General features: G+C 45.2%; 1 protein-coding gene across 1 annotated transcript in view; it reads right to left on the bottom strand.

The window, feature by feature from the left end:
- Nucleotides 1–2,468: 2,468 nt before the first annotated feature.
- Nucleotides 2,469–21,917, bottom strand: part of LOC121168088 (collagen alpha-4(IV) chain-like) — a 141,263-nt gene continuing 121,814 nt past the window's right edge. Inside the window, exons 44-50 of the mRNA XM_040997854.1 lie at nucleotides 20,525–20,632; nucleotides 19,566–19,574; nucleotides 16,092–16,217; nucleotides 7,780–7,896; nucleotides 4,757–4,945; nucleotides 3,095–3,381; nucleotides 2,469–2,732 (exon numbers count right to left, since the gene is read on the bottom strand). Of these exons, the coding sequence (XP_040853788.1) occupies nucleotides 2,469–2,732; nucleotides 3,095–3,381; nucleotides 4,757–4,945; nucleotides 7,780–7,896; nucleotides 16,092–16,217; nucleotides 19,566–19,574; nucleotides 20,525–20,632 (1,100 nt within the window). The remainder of the gene's footprint in view (nucleotides 2,733–3,094; nucleotides 3,382–4,756; nucleotides 4,946–7,779; nucleotides 7,897–16,091; nucleotides 16,218–19,565; nucleotides 19,575–20,524; nucleotides 20,633–21,917) is intronic.

Genomic DNA, 21,917 nt, shown 5'->3' with positions numbered 1-21,917 from the left:
AAAACAGTCCAGTCCTCTGCTCCAGCCTCTTGGTTTCCACAGCGCAATCTCATTCAACAGACATGAAGGGAGGGATTCCTATCACCATGGGGTAATTACCATCCCTAATAATGAACTAGAAGAACAAAGCTTTGCTCAGGGCCCTTCACAGAGAAGGATGTTTTAAAGCACCATGATATAGATCCAAACAATAATGATTCAATGTGCTCTTCTATGTTAAGAAGCTATTTTTTTTTTCCTATTATTTTGCTCTTTGACCATTTAACATACTTTCCAAAAATCAAAGGCAGCACATTTTTGGCATTTAGAGAGGGCTCCTATATGATACCCACATTCTGAACTCCCTATCCAAGCCACAATGTAATGGGAAAATGTCTGCTTAATTGAGCCTGGTATTGTCAACTTACCTACAACAATAATTCTGATTATATGCTGCCATCACAGTTGAAATGTTTAAAGCACTTTAAAAGATAAACTTCTGATGTCCTATTTGTCACCCTCCCTTCTTCCCAGAAAACATTGTCAGCAAGTTCACAAAGAAGAAGATAAGCACTTGAGAGGCTTGAATTTTGATAACAGATAAAGATTTTAGAAATGGAAAATTACAAATAAATTTGATGTTGCCTTAAATTTCAGGTGCTTAGATATTTAACGTGTATATGATACAGTTTAAAAAAAAATGCCTCAAACTACAAACATTCTCCTATATCAAGAAAACATTCCATCTTAAAATGCTCATTTTTCTTTTTATGAGAGGAGTACTCTTAAAAATAAATTGCCAGTCTGGGGACAGTCCAGAGCAAAACTATTTGAAATGTGTTCTGCATAGAAGAGCTCATTACAGATTAAAATTTGGCAAGGAAAACAGTTCTTAGAAACAAAATTTTAATTGAGCTTTGCCTGTGTCAATTATTTTTTAAGTGCACTAAAACCAAGTCCTAAAATGAATGTCTCTCTCATGAGATATGTCTAGTTTTCCCTCAAAATGACATTTATTCTTTATGAGGAAGGCAAATTTCCTAGAAGCCTTTTCTAAAATATCTTTTGATTTGTAGGATTAAACAACTGAGTTCCTAGCAAAGTAGCAAGAAGATCTTTTGCTGTTTAGAAAACGCTCTCATTACAAATTGATCTGTCTCTGAAATTTGTAGAGAAAACACAAATGCCAAATGTCAAATTGTTGCCTTGGTACAACACAGATATAAAACATAAGAATGTAAAATTTAAAATATGGGACGCCCCTGAAGAAAAGCAATCATGGGCACATGCAATTCAAATTATACACTGTCTTTGTTTCATTTAAGAAGGGCCATGGGGTGACCCTGGCTTGAATGAATCTTCCTACCCAAGTTTAATTAAGTCGGCCCTTCATTTTCTCCCAAGTGCATAATGATAGCTCTGTCACCTCCCCACAGGAGCTGCCATTATGTATGTGCAGGCAAAGTGGCCGCTGGGATCTGCTGGGAAGCTCTGGGGTTCTCCTGGGGAGAAGGGGGGAGCGAGGTGCTCTGTGGGGCCTGTGTCCCCGCCTGAGTAAGCCCCATGTGGCTCCAGGCCCATTAGTGCTGAGCGCAGGCCCCAACTGGGGAAAGGCTCTGTGTTTGGACGTGCAGGGCAATGGGGAGTCCGTTTTTGTGAATCACTACCTTAATATTCATTAATAGCTTTTAGGCTCCTAATCCCTTATTGAATATATTTTTTTCGATAATTGCTGCTTCTCAAAAGGGTTGAAAGTAGGCATTTCTATTCTCCGAAAAATACAGAAGAGAACATAATGTTTCATATTCATCTGTGATGTATTTATGCTAATGTCGCATCTCTGGAATACAGCAACTGTGGGCCTTCCTGGCATAATGGTTCATTCTGTTCCAAAATGAACTGTGAAAGCTGGCAATGTGATTTTTTTTTTTCTTTAATCTCTTTGGGTCATGGTTTTGCAATTATTTAAAGTGCATGGAAAAATAGATTACAGAGAAAATCATTTTGAAACACTGAAAATCTCTACTTTCTAGTTTCATTTACTGGCCTATTTATTCTTTCCTGTAAAAAAAAAATCCATCCCAAAGCCCACTTTATCATAGAGTAATTGACTTCAGTTGTTTGAGGTGCTATTAACCAATGAATTAAGTTTTCAGTAATGTGATTTGTAATCACACCTTTATCATCTATTTGCCATCTTGAGAATTAGCATATTTTAAAATAAAACAGCTCTTCTGTCAGCCTCCTTAGAATAAGGAGATCTGGGCTGCACCTAGATTGATTGGTCCCAACAAATCCATACATGTAGCCCGTGCTTAATCAGCAAGGAACAGAGGAAGAAGTTGGAGGACTCTGGGAACACACATTAGCACACAAAGAACAGCTAAAAGTCAAGTGTGAAGTGAGCACCATTAAATCTCAGCACAGCCCGGGAAATCTTGCCTCCCCTTCCTCTCCTGCTAGGCTTAGGTAGGTGACTTGAGCAGTCTTTAGCTGTACTTCACACAGACTTGGCACCTGCTGATTTTCTGGCGTTGGGCCTGGCCATCTTTTAAGGTGTCTGGTGAAGGGGCAGAGAAAAATTGCAAGTCCGGTTGCACTGTTGTCAGCCAGAAGCTGTACTTATTTGCAAAGAAGTGGCATGTGCCCTGCCGGCCTTGGCATTCAAGGAATGGCGCAGCTCTGAAGTCTTCCAAGCAGCTTCCAGGTGACATGAGGGCCTGCCCCCCTCCTTGGTCCCCAGCTCCTGTGTGCTACCCAGAGAAGCAAAGAATTAGAACTCAAGACACACACAGCCCCATACCCCCACAGTGACATGCCCAGATCTGTTCCTATTGTGTTTGCTTAAATTATTTCATAAGAAAACAAAGTATAAGTTGGGTGTAACACACAATGGAGCCAATGGCTGAAGTAAATGCATCTCCCAGATTATATCAAAGTAGTGAGAAAAAAAAATGATTCACAATAGCCATAAATCAACAATAATAATTAGAGCCCAGTATCTCAACAGGCTGTAGGTCTTCATGGCCATGTGAGTATACTACTGTCCAGTTCAGGCCAAAAGAAAAAAAGATATTAGAGCAGATGTAGCAGGATCCAAGGGCAGGGAACTCACCATCAGGAAGGAGTACCCAATCCAGAGACTCCTCCAGGCTCGTGGGCATGGAGGGATGGATTGGTCCTGGCTGTGCACTGCCACCGCCTGTGCTGGGGCCTCGCACACAGCACAGCGGCTGATGTAGGGACGAATCTCCTCCTCCGCGACTGGCATCATGGGCAAGGGTGCAGCACTGGCCAGCCAGTAGGATCTGTCATTTCTCTGGGCATAGTGGCACACTTGGTGGATGTTGCAGTAGGCAAAGGGCAGCGTGCTAAAGATGGGAAGGCAGGACCCTGCCAGACCTTTGAAGGGAGGGAGAGATGTCTGAGCATACTGTGCAGGCATGCCCGGTGAGCTGCCCGACACGTGGTGTTCAGACATGTATTCTGATGTATGGATGCTCTTGCCAAAGCCTAATTTTGTGGTGGTAAAGCCATTTCTGCCAGCTCCTGGCCCTGTGGGACAGTCTTTGTGCACTCATCTACTCATAGCTCCCTGTGGAGCCCACAGTGGGTGGGGCTGATACATCTGTGCTTTTACTAAGCAGTTGATGGCCCAAGGCAAATGGATGAGCAGAAACACAGTGAAAGGACAGTGAGACAAGCCCAGTGACTGGGGTCACTTAGACTTAGGGGAAGGATACCTGGCAGGAGTTATTTTAAGCTTGACAAATGAAAGGATGTAGCCAGGCTGCGAGGTGGTAATGAGGCCCGTTCAAAAGAAAACCAGAAATATGGAGTGTGCAACTCAGAAAACTCAAGTTCACCAGAGAGATGGCAAGAGCGGGGATGTGCTGTGTGACTCGGGGTACTCAGAGAACAATCAGGTCAGAAGATTCAGCCATGTCAATCTTGTTAAGGAGTGCTCTATATATCATGAGACTGGGCCAAGAGAGGCAAGACTTCTCCCTAGGCAAGGCAGGAAAGAGGCTGATGGTAGAAGTGAAAGAGACAAAGAAGAAAACACTCGTGGAATCCAAAGGTGAAGCATTATTTCTTCCTTTCCCCTGTGCTCATTAAACAAGGCCCTTGGGATAGGAAACAGAATGATGTGACTCAGACGCGTAAATAGTGGCTGCCCTGGGCTGCCCTCTTTACCATCTGTGCTTCCTGCTGGGAGGTGCAGTCCCACTGTCTTGGAAAGACAGTATTGAGCAGCACCTAGAAGCTTAAACTCTTGCCCTGAAACTGGTTCCTAGAGTGTAAAAGTCCACTGTTGACCAGGAGAACCAAGAGGTGACCTCAAAACCAAGTTCTGTGACTGAAAAGGCATTTGGAGTAGGGCAGAAAGTTGAGGCAGGTTAGCACTAGGACATAGCCAGTAGGTGTTACCCATGCATTATTTCACATGTAAAACAGCAGCCAACCAAGTCCTGATTCGGTCATTAAAATGAAGAAGAAAAACTGAATTTCAGTGCAGACTTTACACTTCCATAACTGAGAAAGAATCCTTTTTAACTCAAAACCAAAGTAATCAAGCAGCATGCATTTCCTTGCATATTTCAGAGGATAATAAATAAAAGTTGCTAAGAATCAGCACGGTAGGTTTTTAAAAAAGAAAAAAATAATAGCCTATTGAAAACCAGTGCTAACTTAAGACATGTGAAATCTGTAAGAATAATCCTAACATTTTGATTGGCAGATAATGGGCACAGCTGGTTATGTGGTTTGTCCATACCAAGGTCTTGATTGTGAGCCTTCTCTTGTCCTTCCAGGTACAATAGGCTATACCCAGTCCAGAGCCTGGGCATGCCCATGGGGCAGGCGGGTTCTTGGTCTGTCTGACTGTGGAGGACCAGGAGGAAGCCACTGAGATAACCTGGGCCTAACCCTTTGGGTCCAGGGTCCCCAGTGGGACCAGGAGGTCCTAGAGAAGTAGATAAAAGGAAATAAAGCAAAGTCAGTTTAGAGGGTCACATTAACCTTCTCAGCACCTCTTGCTCTGGTGCTGTGCTAAGCACCCAGCGCACAGAAGCGGGCAGCCTGCTCCTATAGCTGCAAGACCCACAGACAACCTTCAGCCAGTCTGCTCTCCATGGGTCTGCTGCCACTGACTCATCCAATTTCAAACAATTTTTTTAAATTAAACATGTACTGAAAATATCTAGTCATTTTTCTCACAAACATTCCCTAAACATTACAGTATACCGATTTTATACCTAGAAAAGGTATTTTAAGTAATCTGGAGTAGATTTAAAGTTCTATGCAAATACCACATCATTTTGGATAAGGGAACTGAGCGCTCCTGGATTTTAGAATCTAAGGTCCTGAAACCAGTCTGCCAAGGATATCAACACACACCTGTGTGTTGCAAGTAAGCCTCAGATGCTTGAACTGCCTAAGCATGAAAACACAGGGAGCTGGCATTGTGGAATAGGGGGGAAAGCTGCCACCTGTGAGGCTGGCATCCCTTATGTGTGCCAGTCTGAGACTCAGCTGCTCCTCTTCCTCTTCAGCTCCCTGCTGTTGTGACTGGGGAAGCACTGGAAGATAGCCTAAATCTGGGCCCCCATGCAGAAGATAAAAAGGAAGCTCTGGGCTACTGGCTTCAGCCTAGCCCAGCTCTGGCCGTTGCAGCCATTTGCAGAGACAATCAGTAGATTGAAGAATCTCTCTCTCCCTCTCTCTCTTTCTCTCTCTTCCTCTCTCTCTCTCTCTCTCTCTCACACACACACACCATGGGACAGCCTCATCTTCGTCAAGCACCTGTTGTACCTGAGGAAGAGAACAAAGGATGAGCACACACCAAGCAGGGAGAGGTAGGAAGTGAGGAAGAGAGAAGCTCTTGAAAGGACTGATCAAGTGTGGTCTCCCTGCCCCATCCAGTATGCCTGCCCTTCTCACAGCTTTAACATACCGCCCGCTGCGTGCTGAGGATGGCAAGAGTTTGGGTCCTCTGAATCTGACTTTGAATTCTCCCTCTTTCATGAGGGAGGGAGATGGAAGGAAACCTGTCTCTAGAATTCTTGTTAGCAAGGCAGGAAATGACCAGTTCTACATAAGATTAGCTGGATCTGTTTCCAGTGACACCTCTCAGGGTCGGACTTATTCCAGAGGCCAGTACTATTTGTAACTGCGAATGGCAAATGTGCAGTTAGGCCTTGAAATCCAAAGGTGTTTCGTGGTTTGTTTGTTTTTTTCCCAATCTGTTTCTGTGAGTCTAACAGGCTCTCCCTATTGACACTGTAATCCTGAAACCACAGAGCGGTGGCTGGAGGTTGCATCAGCCCTGTCACAATTTTATAAGTGGCATTTTTGGATCTGTAGAGAACAGAGGGAATGTTGAGCCCTCCTGCCTACACACAGTGGGGCCAAAGCTGTCTGGCAGCTCTTCAACATGCGGACCACTTCTTCTGCCGACACCACGAAGCCCTGCCAGCAGCTTCTCCTAGCCATCACGGGCCTGCTGTTGGATCTACACCTCTCACCAGGCACTCCCCAGAGAGATTCTGTCACAGAGTCTGTGGGTCCCCAGTGCCTCATATGCTACCTGCAGAATTCAGAATCATGTATGGGGTATTTAAACAATTCACAGAAAGGGCTGGCATTGTGTGGCACAGCAAGTTAAGGGTACTACTTGGAGTACCCATATCATCCTGAAGCAGCTGTCTGAGTTCCAGCTCCTCCACTGAGCCAGCTCTCTCGGCTAACAAGCCTGGGCAGGCAGCAGGTGATAGCCCAAACGTTCGGATCCTTGCCACTGCTAGGGGAGACCCAGACAGAGTTCTTAGATCCTGGTTTCAGTCCAGGCAAGCCCTTGGTGTTGCAGCCATTGAACCAATGCATAGAAGTTGTCTCAATCTTTCCTTCTCTTTCTGATCCTCTGCCTTTAGAATACATCAATTTTTTTTAAAGATTTATTTTTATTATTTTTTATTGGAAAGGCGGATATACAGAGAGGAGAGACACAGAGGAAGATCTTCCGTCCAATGATTCACTCCCCAAGTGAGCGCAACGGCCAATGCTATGCGGGTGCAGGGTCCCAAAGCTTTGGGCCGTCCTCGACTGCTTTCCTGGGCCACAGGCAGGGAGCTGGAAGGGAAGCTGGGCTGCCAGGATTAGAACCGGCGCCCACATGGGATCCCGGGCGTGCTAGGTGAGGACCTTAACCACTTGCGCCACCGCACCGGGCCCGAATACATCAATTTTTAAAGTTTACGGAAAATGTATCATGAAAACCTATGCATCGGTTTCAAGAAAAACTTTGTACCAAGTTAAACTTACCTTTTAATTCCATTTTCCCCACAGCCTCATGTCTCAATCCCTACTACCCTAACAAAAACACTCTCCCCAATTTGTTGCCTCTATTTTACGTGAATATATTCATGGCTCTGTGGTAAGATGAAGTGAACTCAGAAAACCAGAAGCCAAGAGATGATACTCTTAACTGTAGTGTGTGAGCAACATGTGCCAGCTCCCAGGTCCTTAGAATGCAGCTCCTGCAGCTGATAGCCCAGGCAACCAGGCTGACAGACCAGGATCTTTTATGGGGGAATGCCACACAATACTGCCTAGGCTGGAACTAGGTAGGATAGCATCAGTTTGCATAGGGAGCCTTGATGGCGCCCGACGCCCGCTGAGTCTGTATCTAAGGCAAATTCTTTCGCCACGATCCAGTTTGAAAGGCAATGGGAGAGTCAGAGTTGTTATCCAGCCCCTGGCCAATGCTGTCAGACGGAACAGGAAACACTGCAACACTACCTGGTACTCCAGGGTAGCCAGCCTCTCCAGGGTCACCTTTGCTTCCAGGAGGCCCAGGAGGCCCAGGGATGCCATCTCTGCCCCTTCTGCCATCCAGTCCAGGCTCTCCTTTGCACCCTGCAGGGAAGTTCATGATAATAGTGGTGAAAACAACCAGGACATCACAGCAAATGCTCCCTGTGCCAGCCTCAGATTTCCTTGCCACCTAGATTAGACAGCACCAACTGACTTCATCTTCCCAACTACGTGACCCATGGGCCACCCAGGCTCTGAGGGCTCAGTAACTTGACCTTATTTAAACCAATCAGCCAATAAAAAGCTGGCACAGATTTGAAGCCATATTAGGAGGTTACTGAGAGAGAGGTTTCCACATTTTCTTCACATTCCTAAACTTTTTTCTTTTCTTTTCAAAATCATTAACATCTATGGTTTTTATAATTAAACGCTATCATCCCGCTAATGATTTCTTTAAAAGTCTGGGAGGAGAAATGAGTAGTATGCAGTTGGAGATCAAGTTAAATGTGGAGCCAAGTGAAAGCTTTCTGTTGAGCCTCTGCAATGTGCCAGGGACCACGTCGCTTGCTTCCAGGGGTGGGGAACCTTTTTTCTGCCAAGGCCATTTGGATCTTCATTGCGGCAATCACAAGCCATACAAAGTTATCAACTTACAAACTTGCCCACTCCAGATTGTTGAATTTAGAGTTCCATCTGCAGTTGCCTTAGCAGGGCCAGATACCATGATATGACAGGCCTTATATGGCCCACAGGATGGATGTTTCCCACCCCTGCTGCATGGATGATCCAAGTCAGTCTTCACAGAGAGGGGCATGCTCGGATACCTGTTCCACCAGGAAGGAGACGAGATCAGAAAGGCTTGGAGTAGATCTGGTACAGAAAGGAAGGCCAAGTACAGAGACTGTGTCATCAGCCCCCATTCTCTGCCTCTGCACCAGTTGCAAGGCTCAGCTGCGTCTTCCAAGGACAGAAGCTATGCGGCCCTGGGGCACTGGTGCTAATCCTGACCTGTCTGCTGTCTTTATCAGGACATCGGTTGTGAGCCACAGTCACCGTCTTTGTGGCCATTGATTGCCATGAGCCCTAAGTCCTAGTTCTGTCCAGCTGCCCAGCCTCCACTTGCTGTTTCTTTCTCTCCCCCCACAACCTCCCTCCCCACTTCTCTTCCTCTTCTCTTCCTCCCCCTCCCTCTCTCCCTCTTTTCCTTTCTCCATCTCCCCTCCTCCCTGCCCCCTCCTCTCAGTTTCCTTCCTCTCCCTTCCTCTTTCATGAATTAGCCTATGGTGAACCACTCTGCATTCTCTCTGCTGAAAGAATCATAAAATTCTAACTCCCAGTATCACAAGTCTCATTTGGAAATAGGCACCATTAAAAACATAGTTAAATTAAAATGAAGCTGTCACAGCGGGCCGTGATCCAGTCTGACCTAGGCCTCTGTGGAAGAGCGGGAAGCTGTTTACACACAGGTTCATCGGGAATGTATGCTCCTGGAATGGCACAAAGGGAAGATGAGGGGACACAGGGAACACAAAGAGAGAGGCCTCGGGAGAAACCAAAGCTGCCAACACTTTGATCTTGGGCTTCTGCCTCTAGAACCATGAAGCACTACGGTTTTGCTATTTAAACTGCCCTGATGTGGAATCCTAATAAAGCAGCCCCAACCAACAAATTCATAATCTAAAAACCCACCAACAAACCAGAGACTGCCTGAAGTCACTGCTTCTCTCTCCTTCTGCCTTGGCGATCCTACAGGTGTGTGATGAGGATGCCAGCCAACCCCTGGAACTCCCCAAGCTGCCCTCTTACCCACGCTCAAGGAGCTAATGCTCTCCCAGGAGGTGGAGTTAGCCCATGAAAGATATTGACAAAAGGCATTGGCCCCAAACCTGGGCCTTGATGCACCAACCCTACCATGAACATGAGGCAGAGGCTAAATGACCCGAGACAGCAGAATTCCCCTGCATTGGCGCTGTCTGTACTGGTTGTGTATACCACTGTTGGCCCAAGTTAGTCTACATTCATAACTCTAACATGCCAAGGGCATTCCTGACTCCTTCACTTCCCTGGCAGCATCACAATGGAGCAGACCCTGCTGCCTCTCACCACAGAAGCCCTAAGCAGTTATTTTGTTCTGGAGCAGAACAAATGTCTGGTCCTCGAACTGTGGTGTAAATCGACACCTGCCGGGGTAGATGTAAGGAGTGCGAAGGGGGTCTGTCCTGGCTGAGGCTGAGGCTGTAGGCTGTAGGCCATGCACTCTGACAACCACTGTTTTAGCTATTTCTCCATTCTAATCAGGGTTATTCATGAGATGCTCATCACCTAGAAGGAGATTCATGACCAGTTGCTTATTGTAGTGAAAAGGTTCAAGTCCCAGGGTTCTTTGGCAATTAGTTCCAGGGCCAGCAGCATGGTCTGCATTGACCTTAAACTTGTGTCAAAGCCCTCTCCCTGCCTCTGGCACCTGCAAGCCTGAGGTGGCAGTCTAGGCACTCGGGAGGACTGGGTGTTACCTGGAGCTTAGGAACCACAGCCTTGAATGTCACTTGGAACCTTCCTTGCCTTTCTTTAGGTTAAGTTGCCCTTTTCCAAATTCCCACTCAACCCCTTGTGAAGCCTCCAGACTTTACTTTCAGCTGGTTGTTGCTCTTGAAGTCAAAGCCTTAATGAATTAATGTATTTTCTGCCAGAGCAGCTGGCACTAAAGCCATTAGTAAATAATTTGAAAATGTGCTGGTTCAATAAATGGTGGCACCATCATAGATTACAGTATTCTGTGGCCATTATAGATAATATTTAAGGAAAATATGAAATGACACATAAGTGACAGCCTGTTAAGAGGGGTAGTTTACATGGGAGTATGCATTGAAGGGTCTTTTTAAAAGGCACAGACAGGGAAAAATGTGTTTCATTCCTTTGCTTGGTATTTTCTTGTATAAAGGGAGTTTTTCCCTTTACCAAATGACCCCCTTAGGCTAACATTACCATCTCCTGTGCATCTGCTGCTCCTCCCTTCGCACATAGTTCTCCACATGAAGCATTTCTGCTCTGTCCCTTGGGATATCTGCCAACATCAGAGACATTTGGACTTGCATCCAGCAGGCTGGAGGCCAGAGAAGCTACTCAATGTCCTGCAGGTACACAGCACAGCCCTCTAAGATTCATGGTTACCTGGTTTCCAATGTGTACAGGGCTACTCTTGAGACACCCTGTCCTACCCTGCAGACAGCATTCAAGTGCCATGAGTGTGTTCCTAAAATGGTTGGAGATGTCTCCCAGCACCAAGGATTCAGCAAGCAATAAGGGAAAATGCCACCCACAAGCTTTCTGCAACCTCTCTGCAGCAGCAGTTGGGTGGTGACAGCCTGCAGACCACCCATTGCCAGTGCTGTAACCACAGTCACACTGGGACATCTCCTAGTGCATCATCCATGGCTGCTTCCTGCTTCCCCCGCAGAGTAGAGTAGTCAGAGCAGAGATCATCTGACTCTGAAACGCCAAATATTTACTCTCCAGATCTGTCCAGAGAACATGTTTGGCCCCCCCAAGGTAGAAGGGATGCACAGAATAAACCAGAAAGGGCATAAACCTCTGGTATTGTAATATAACAATCAGGATTATGAAAAGACTGCAGGGGAGAAGGATGCCAGAACTGGGTCTTGGGTTCTAGCAGGAAACACCTCCATGGGAGGTGACCTTGCTGTTGAGGAAGGAATAATGACACCTATCCAGGAAAAGAGTGTGTGGCAGAGACAATAGTGTGCAGAGGTCTGGAGGGCATGATGGCTTCAGGGCTGATAGGAGTGGAGCATGGCTGGGGACGGAGGTGGGGATGGGCTCACAGAGAAGAGGAGACAGGATTTGGGGCTATTGGTTCAATTTATTCTTGGGGATGGTGGGATGGTGTTCAGTACAGGGACAGTTAGAGACGCACTGGCGAAGAGGTGGCTGTCAGCTTCCCACTGCTCTCCTGCATGCACACCACCTCCCATCACCACTGCAAATGCATGCTATCAAATTCCTCTCTAGGACCACCTGCTTTAGAGGATGCATCCCTTCTGTCCCACAACCAGCCCAGCTCTCCCCCTTGGTGCTGGGTTAGCTGCATTCCATGCAGCCATTCTGGTGGTCAGTGTGTTGTTGTCACACAGTTACACCCACTGGATCAGAAAAGAATTCTTTAGGAGTGTACTCCTTCTCTCCATCCCTCCCCCTCTCCAGTGTCTGTACTGTATTCTGCAGGAAGTGAGAGCCAAGCATCTCATCCTTTCCACTGGGTGGGGCCTCCTCTCCCTGGATGGTGCTCACAGATGTCAGCTGGCGCAGCTCTCACAACCAGGTTCAAAGAGAACCTCAGGAATTTTGGAAGAAACACAGGGCCCAACACTGAGCTCAGAGCAGTCTTTTATCGGTCTGCTGCACAAGATGATTCCAGAGTGTGGCCACTTGCTATTCCACAAAGGGCCAAGTGCTGACAAGATGTTGGGCTTGTGGGTTTGTTTGTGTCCTCCTCTTATTGACCAGGCAACACACATTTCCCCTGACACGTGGCACTGAAGGGAGGCCACTTGACATGGGGAAGAAAGAATCCCTGTGCCAAAATGCTCCAGTGTAAGTTTTGTTCTGTTCAGGATAAGACAGAGAAGCTCCCAGGCAAGTGGCATTTCCTGAGAGACATGAAGGAAAGCCCTTGATAACCTGAGTCATGTGCCTAAAACTTTCTACCACGTGGATCTCTTCTTTCCTTGGAACAAGTTTTAAGTAATAGAGGTTCCATCCGTATAGCTCTTCAGTGTCAGAAGGGCCACTTCCTCTGAGAGGGTCCTATGTGATGCAAAGATAAACAGGGGCTGACAAGGTGCACCAAGTCACGATACAGAAACTCTTCAAACCACAATGGCAACTACTTTCATGCTCCCTCTAGGAAGTCCTGCTGGAAGGAAAGGCAGGTCAATCCGTGGGGAGACAAGTGTTAGACCTGCTGGGATGATGGACTGCTAATAGACATTAGACACATGCTCCTAACAGACACAAGCTGTTCCCCACTCACCGTGGACAGAGAAGAGCAGGATTTAAAGTGAAAACATCAATAAAGAAGCCAACAGAGCCATGGCAGAGGGAGGTCATTCTTCCTAGTGGCAGCTGTTTCTTCACTACCAGTGGAGAGGGTAGGGCACACGAGTGGAGTCCAGTAATCCCTCTGAGTCATCTGAGCCAATCCAGGCCCTCTGAATAGACTTGTCATTACTCTCTGGTTGCTGGGGAGGATGCCCAGTGGAAATCTCCCACACTGGGCTTTGTCCCCTTCTGTCCCATTCTCCTAATGCCCTTGGCTTACAGCAGCGACAAGAGGGAGAAGAACCCAAAGAATATGATAGAGAGGAAGGGACGGAGCCTTTGATACAGGAGACTTATCAGAGAAGAGGGCCCCCAAATCAATAGCTTGGAAGAAGGTGCACAGTAGGACGTTAAACAATCTCAGGGAAGCTGTGCCTCAGAGTATCACAGTCCAGCCTGTGAGACCATGGGAAGAGAGGGTGCTGTTTTTCTGAAGGACTGTACATTCTTTCATTTCCCCAACAATAATCACATACCAAGAGGTGGCCTTCAGTGTCTCCACTGCCAGTAAGCAGGGTTGGTGACACCAACAGGGAGGGGATACATGAAGCCTCTGAAGGAACCATTCCATCCCTCAGTCAGAGGAAATTAAAGTGACAGTGGATGGTACCTAGCCACAAAGAAGCTTGCAGAGCAAGGACAGAAACACTTGCATGTGCCAAAAGCACACAGTAGGTTCAAGTGTACAGAATTTAGCCTTTTGATGTTATTCCCTTCTCAGTTACATTCTTGGGATATTTTCGACAGGCACGACAGTAGGTGAATTCAACCACCTGAATGGGTTCAATGTTGATGGTGGAGTGAGACAATGGGTTTCAACCCTGGCTGCTGCTACATTCAGCTGCGAAGGCCCTGACACACAAGCTACACCACTCTCACATGTCCTGGTCTGGAGTGAGGCCCAGGAGTCAGTACTTTTTTTTTTTTTTTTATCTTTTCCAGCTAGGATTGAGCCACTGAGATCCAGTTATCACTAAGATTGAGTTACCCTTAGCTGAATTGTACAGCTTCTCAAATAGTCATATACATAGAAGTATCCTGGGGATCTTGTTAAAATGCAGGTTCTGACACAGGAAGTCTCAGATGAAGCCCCCAGACCTCACAGAGCAGCATGGGAGTGGCTGACTCCATAGGGAAGGCCAATTTGCCCTGCACTGTTTGTTATAATTTTTTTTTTCAATGGTGAAAAGCTAACAAGTGTATTATAGGAAACTGAAACGCACAAGCCTAGCCATCCACAATCGCGAGCTGTTTAGTGCAGCGTGTCTTCTAGGTCCTGTGTGCGTGCATACACATCTACTTTTACTGACAGAAATCATACACCTGCCCTACTTACGCTGTTGGACATCTTGTCCATCTGCCTGTTGGACAATTCCAGCTCCTTAAGACTAAAACTCTCCTTTAGGCGCAGGTGCCACCTCTGATTACCTTGCTTCACTTTTGTATTGCTGTAACAAAATACCTGAGACTGGGTAGCTTAAAAAGTAAAGAGGTTTTCTTGGCTGAAAGCTCTGGTATCTGGAGGTCAAACAGCCTGCTGCCAGTATCCTGGGAAGAGGGCACCTGGCCATGTCATAATGTGGTAAAGAGGAGAAGTGAATCAGCAATTTGCAGAAGGGGCCAGGCAATGTGCAGGTGGCCTTAGCTTGTAACAAACCATGAAACAGAGAGAGAGAAACCCAGACCCAACCCCACTCCACAGACCATCAACCTTTCTTTCATGAGGGTCCAGCCCACATGACCTAACCACTTCCATTACCCCCACCTTCTAAAGCTTCCTCCAGCTCAACATCACACACCAGGGCCCAAATTCCCAGGATATAGACCTTCGTGGGAGAAACCATCCTGAAACCAGATTAGCAGCTCTGTAATCTTCTGCACTGGAATTAACCTCTCCCTGTTCCATGTTCATGCCCTCAGCTTACCACTCCTATAACACATGAATTCTGATTGGTCGTTATTTTAACTTAGGTAAGTTCTACTGCCTACTTCTTCCCTAAAATTGTGAGGCCCTGGTTGGAGGCGAACACATCAAGTTCACCTTTCTGTCACCCACAGCACCCAGTACCATATTTTACAAATATAAGAAACCAGTTTGCCTTTAAAATGATTGAGTGATCAGTTACACACTGTGAAGAGAATTTTACCCATTCAATGAGTGCCAAAGAAAGGAAAGTTAAATAAATACCGATTCAGTTCCTACTGCTCACTTCCTGTTAAAGGATATTGCTATAAGGAGCGTCCAATTCATTTTATGCACAAACACACACAGTACAGCAGGCACAAACAGCATGCCTATGTAATGGTGAGGAGTGCTCCAGAGCTGCTCTGGTTAGCCCTCAGCTACACTAAGACGCCAACCGAGGAAGCCATCTCTTGGGTGCTTAAGATTTTGTATTTGAGAAAACAAAAGAAAAATAAATGGTAGAAGAATTCAGTTCTGCAACCAATTTCTTTAGACCTAGCCACACTAGATCCCAAATCACAGCACGACAGCAGGGGAAAGGGGAGAGGAAGCAGCCGTGTGTCATTTCTCTGGATAAATTGCGCAGGTTTTCCAGACTCGTAAGCAATATCACCTGATCTGAAGAGACCGAGGAGCACCTGATTTCTTTGTGAATTACTCATGGCTGTGGAGGATATGTGGAAAACAAACCAATTGGAGAACAACTTAAAAAAAAAAACTGTTTAAAGACTTAAATAAGGGTGCTGTCATCCTGACAATGGCTGAACAATGCTCCAATGACGTCATTGCCAAATTTAGAGCAATCCTCTTCCATCTCCTTTCCCCTTTCTAAGTGGTAAAACTTCCTTCTCACGGGCTCTGATTCTGCTCCACTAAACCCTGCCTCAGTTGTTTTTTTGCTTCAAAATCTGGTCATTGTCTGTTAAAGACTCTTAATAGAGCATCCGCTCTGTTGTGCAAAGAGGTTTCAAAACCCCATGTCCACAAGCTTACCAATGATGAAATATTGAAGTAGGAGTTCAACACAAAAAGTAGGATGAATGTGTGAATCTAATAAGGACCATGATTCAGCCTTTGGATCAGTGAAGGGGAAAAAGGGGGCACTGATTTTTACTTTCCATTTGTGCAGGATCCAAAGAGTCTATGGTAAAGCAGGTAGACTTTCATCTCAGCAACATGGGATGCAAACACTGACAGCAGTAAGGCTGCCTACCTGGTCCGGGGGATCCTCTTTCTCCAGGGAATCCCCTGGGTCCTTCTGGTCCTCTTGGGCCAGGCACACCAGGAAGCCCTGGAATTCTGGGGCAGGCTTCCAGATCAGCAGGTGGCCCAGGTTCGCCTGGAATTGGAATCACCACTTGTGTAATGAATTCAGATAATCACGATCAAACTTGTTATAAATTCTCTAGTTAAAGGTGCATCTGGCACTACACAAAGAAACTAAAAAGTTTGTAGAAACTGAAATTCAAAGGTAACTATATTTTTTTAATCCATGCAAAATTGTTTCATAATACATTTTTCCCATGAGCTTTTGAAAACTTGTGATAAGAACTGCAAAACATTTTATACCAAAATACATCTTAAGCCAATTTTCTGTGGACTTTTTGAAGTTCCCTCATACTGAAATGTTAACCAGAATATTCAACAACTCAGTATAACTTCCATGAAGGCAGAAACATATCTTGTTCACTACAGGAGGTCCTGAAAAACTCCTAGAAAGCATTCGTGGAACAGATGAATGAATGACTACTGGAATGAGTGAATGGAACATTCAACGAAGCAAGAAATATAGGAGCTGTGAAGGTTGGTTGAGGCAGCAATAGTTTGAGATGACACAAAATTTCCAATCTTTGGGCCAGTTTCTTCCTGTAGTGCCAGCAAGAGGCAGCACTGCAAGAGGAACGGGTAGGTTCCTACAGGTCAGCAAATGCAGCCTTCATCCAGTCATAGATTATAACCAGCTGGATTTCCAGAGTGTCAGCTGCTCTACAGAATTCCAGGATGGCTAGAAGCTCTGACGCAGTGACTCTCAAGCTTGAATGAAAGTGGGAATTATGCAAAAAAGCTATGAAAACAAACCTAGAAATACTTGTACCACTTGGGACTAGGATGTACACTGAGCAGGGCTTTCAGTGAGGGTCACATAACAAATGCAGCTAGAAAACTTCCCAAAGGTACTGATTCTGGAACATACCTACACTTAGTAGGAATTGCTGGGAGGAATTGCCCAGGAGTATCTGTGTATTTTTTTTAAGATTTATTTTATTTTTATTGGAAAGGCGGATATACAGAGAGGAGAGACAGAGAGGAAGATCTTCTGTCCGATGATTCACTCCCCAAGTGAGATCAACGGCCAGTGCTATGCCGATCCGAAGCCAGGAGCCTCTTCCAGGTCTCCCACGTGGGTGCAGGGTCCCAAAGCTTTGGGCCGTCCTCGACTGCTTTCCCGGGCCACAGGCAGGGAGCTGGAAGGGAAGCGGGGCTGCCGGGACTAGAACTGGCACCCACATGGGATCCCGGGCGTGCAAGATGAGGACCCCAACCACTGGGCTACCTCACCGGGCCCCTATCTGTATATTTTTAAACTCCCCAGCTGATTTCAGTGTCAGCTGGAGCAGAGCACACTGTACACCTGCTGGTCTGACACCCACACAGCCTTGGTAGGAAGCGGAGTTCCTGCATCAGCGGGCTGAGATGGGTCCAGCACTAGCACGTTCTACCTGTTCACAGGGAAAGCCGTGGTTACTTATCAGGGAACCCTACTCTGGGAACTGCTGCTTTAAAGGTTTGTCCATTTCCCCTTTGTAGTATTCAGGTCTTAAAAATATCATTGGGTCACCCTGCAAACATCGCAGAAGGGATCAAAAATAGCAACACAGAACAATAAGGTAGGCTTAGACTTCTTGGAAGTTATACTGCAAATCAGGCCATATCCTAGGTGCTTTATATTTAAATTCTATCAATAAGATTGTGTATATGTGCTGGAGAACCCACTTCTTAGCATGAGGCAGGTTAAGCCACTGCCTACCACACCAGCAGTCCATATGGGTGCTGGTTTGAGTACTGACTGATGTGTTTCACTTTGGTCCTTGCAGCCACACGGGCAATCTGAATGGATTTCCAGGCTACTAGCTGCTGTCTGACCCAACCCTGGGCCTTGAGGCCTTTGGGGAAGTGAACCAACAGATGGATGATCAACTGGTCTGCCTGTCTCCCACTCTCATCTATCTCTCTATGGCTCTGTCTCTCTCCTATGTAATCCTACCTTTCAAATAAATACATAAGTAAATATTTAAAGAAAGATAAGTGAGTTATCTATGATCATACAGCTATTATCTAGATTAAAACTCAGAGAATTTTGCCTGTTCCAAAACCCATGCACTTAAACATTCTCTCGTATGGTCTCAAGAACTCTGAATGTCTGCGTGGTGAACTCTAAAAAATGAAATGTTTTACAACATACCATAGAATTAGTTATGGTTCTTTAAAAGATTCATATACACGTGCAGACAAATTTCAAGCATAGCAATGACACAGGAAGAAAATTATAGAAAAGTATGCCATAACCACAAACTGTTAGTCCATATAGTCCTTCCTTAATATACTGGTGAAAAATAAATTTTAAATCCATAAGCCATTTGGAATTTAACTGCTTATAAAAATACAATATGAAATCATTACCATCCCTGGGCCAGACATAACTTCACAGTGTGTCTAGCTGAATATAAGACATGTGTTTTCCACTGAATGGGGTCTTGAGAGAGACACCTGCCAACACTTCCTACTTCACCTGATTGGGCTGAGGCTTCCCCAGTGCTTGGGTGACAACAGAGAAGTAGAACCAGGGTCAAGTGGCTGATTCTTCATATTTAGAATTTCAAAGGGACACTCAATCGACTTTCTCCATTCAATCACCGCATCAAACATGTAACTTTCATCTTTAAATGTGGAAAATTGTGGGATTTAATTTTTTATTTCGACTTTTTAAAATTCTTAATAAACCAGAAGCTAAAAGCAAGGGGCCAAAGGCTGCCTTGTAAAGGTTTGCAAAGTCATACCCAGTTGTCTATATTCAGGGCATTTCATTATGGAAGATAATGGATGCCCGGGAAGAACAAATGCAGGCACCGACAAGTTTTCTTCTTTTGAGAAACACTTCTTTCTCTCTCTCTCTGCAAATGTTAGAACCAAAATAATAGATTGCATTTGTATTTCAGTGTGTGTAAAGGAAACCTTTTTTTTGAGCACATAGAGCAATTTGCTCTTTGACGATGGGCATAAGGGAGTGATGTCCTTCCTCAAGACTGGGTGGTGCAACCCAGAATTTCTCTTAGGGATGCCCTGTATTTCCGTGGTATAATTTCTAAAAGGGATTACATTGATATGCGGTACAGCATTCGTCAGAGAAAGCACTCATACTTTATGCCCAAATTCAAATTCTGGAAGCTGAACACTGTAGACACTCTTGCCTTGACAATCTATAACGAGGCTCAGCATTGGGTCACTCTAATATGAGGTTACTATGTCAGCATCGAAGAAGCAAACGCATTAACACCCAAGATCATTGTGGCAGCCCACTGGTTTAAAAATGTAAGGAACTTTGGTTCATGAAACTGCTGGAAAAGCAAACACAGAAACGATCAGAAACAAGTTTTCAGGGAAATAATGGTTTTTATGCCATGCTTACCTCTGGGACCTGGGGAGATCCAAAGCCACGCACATCAAGACCATTCAATGATTCCCATGCGGTGGAAAGAGATTTTAAATGTGTGAATCAGGACAAACATAAACTAGATTGGGAGCTAAAATAACAGTTTGGGACACAAGCAATGGCAAGTAGAATGACAGCCTCTGATTTACATAAAAAGTCCGCATCAATGTGACTGACAGGAAAAGCTATGATTTTGCACTAATGGAGTTCTCATCAGCAGACAGACTTGAAATGAAAGTCTCTTGAGAAATGTAAGATTCTTTTTTGATTTCCATAGGAAATATGTTCTAAATTAATGTCTATAGGAGTTCTAGTCATTTAAAAGCTCCTGGAATTTCCATATTAATGCACAAATTTGTATAGGTTATCCACTGAAAAGAAATATAAAAGGAATAGGGTGCAAATCCTTTGTCTCGTTGCACTGTAATCCATCACAAAGCAGTGCGGACTATTCTTTGGACTGCAGTATTATTCTGGAGATAGCAAAATAGTCTGAACTGACGTCACATCGATAGAGTTACACCGAAGAGCTTTAACCCTCATAAGACTGACTGACTTTACAGAAAAAGTTCAGCAAAACATCTGGGAAAAATCAATGGAAATTCAGGGATAGGAAGTGAAAATACAGTTCTAAAAGACAAGAATCAAATTAGGCTAAATCTTTCTGTATGAATAAACACATATTTCTTTCCCTTAGACTTAGTTTTATTTAAAATCAACTCAATTTTCCAACTTATTCTGATAGTAACTATGAGTTTACCAAACATGGAACACTGAAAGACAACCTGGAATACACTCTTCACGTGAGAAGAGCTTAACGGATAAGAACTTGCTGATACTTTCAGAACAATTGTCTACTTTCTAAAAGATGACCAACGTACCACTGTGCTGTTTGTAGATGGCCTGGCAGAGATCCCCAATCATTAGCCACTTACCTGGAGGCCCTCTGAATCCTCTTCTACCTGGAGGTCCAGGTAAACCTTTCTCTCCAGGTAGCCCTGGGGGACCAGAGGGCCCTTGCATCCCTGGAAACCCGATGGGTCCTAAAAGAAACAGAAAAAGGAAGAACCTGGACTGTAGCAGTAAAAAGTTAGTGATGATTTCGCTGGCTGACTTCAGGGGTTCCCTCCAGTGAAAAGGCAGAGTACCACGGAGCCTCACTGTTCTCCATCAGGCTGCGCAGTTTCTCAAATCTGCACATTCAAAAGGACTAAGGGACGTAGGTCCAAGATCGTACTAAACCCGAGTTAGAATGAAAAGGTCTGTAATCCTGAATCTTCTCTGGAGATGGTCAAGGGACTGGATGTGGTAGGGAAAACAAAGAAAGTGACTTCACTGTCTGGGAACAAAGGGTTTCCTTGCACAAGTGCACGGCATGCTCCTTGCTCTCTTGGTCTCAGGCACATGAACCACACCTCCCTCCTACTCGGTGCTCCTTCTCTTCCACATCCATTGAGTCCTTCCTGGAATCCCAACCCAAGTCAGGCTGCTTCTTGATGCTTTAAAGCACTAAACTGGGTTCACAGTCAATAGTTTCTTCAGAGTGAATGCCTGCCTTCCTCCTGGAAACTCCGCACTGAGTACAGACTGAGATGCTGTTTAAATCCATCCAAGGCATCCCTTCAAGAAAATTCTCACTTTGTAAGATAAAAGGAAAACCAAGGAAACCCCTCACTCTATAGTAAAGGACAGTTTGGCCCTTGTAAACCTCTAGAGTGGAAGTTGAGTAGCATGGCTGGTATTCCCCCTGTTTTTTTATAATCCCCTGTGTATTCTTGGGCAGGTCACGTGTGATAGCTTGTTACATGAGTGACATGGCAAGCATTCTCTTAGTTCTGAAGTGTAAATCAGTTGGAGACTCTTTCCCTGGAGAACAACCAGGGAGAAAGAGAACTGGCAGCCAATCACTTCTTCCTGCCTCATAGTGACTGGAGGGCTCACATCTTGCCCACCTCCGAGGTTGAACACGTGGAAGCCCATTTACCTGCAGGTGTAAACCACATTTGCTAGCAAGGATGAAGAGCACTGCTCCGTACTGCGGGACAGGCCAGGCCAGAGATACAATTTACACTATGACTACAGGAGCCTTATAGGGATTTTTTTTCAGGGTTAGAATAACTCTGTTTTACTTTTATGAGTAAAGGTCTTAATCAAAAGTCAATTTTAAAATCTGATCTCCAAGTAAACTGCTTTTTAAGATTTTGATTTTAACTTTGAGTTCCACAATTCTACACATACACATGCATGTGTATGTAATATGTGTCACACAATTTATCACTTTCACCATGTTTTTCTTAAGATTTTTCTTTTCCATGATGCAGATTTCTA

The sequence above is a fragment of the Ochotona curzoniae genome, unplaced genomic scaffold, assembly GCF_017591425.1.
Source record: "Ochotona curzoniae isolate NIBS_2020 unplaced genomic scaffold, NIBS_Ocur_1.0 patch53, whole genome shotgun sequence".
Classification (NCBI taxonomy): Eukaryota; Metazoa; Chordata; class Mammalia; order Lagomorpha; family Ochotonidae; genus Ochotona; species Ochotona curzoniae.
Note: the sequence above shows the minus strand (reverse complement) of the source record. Positions and strands in the feature narration are given on the sequence as shown.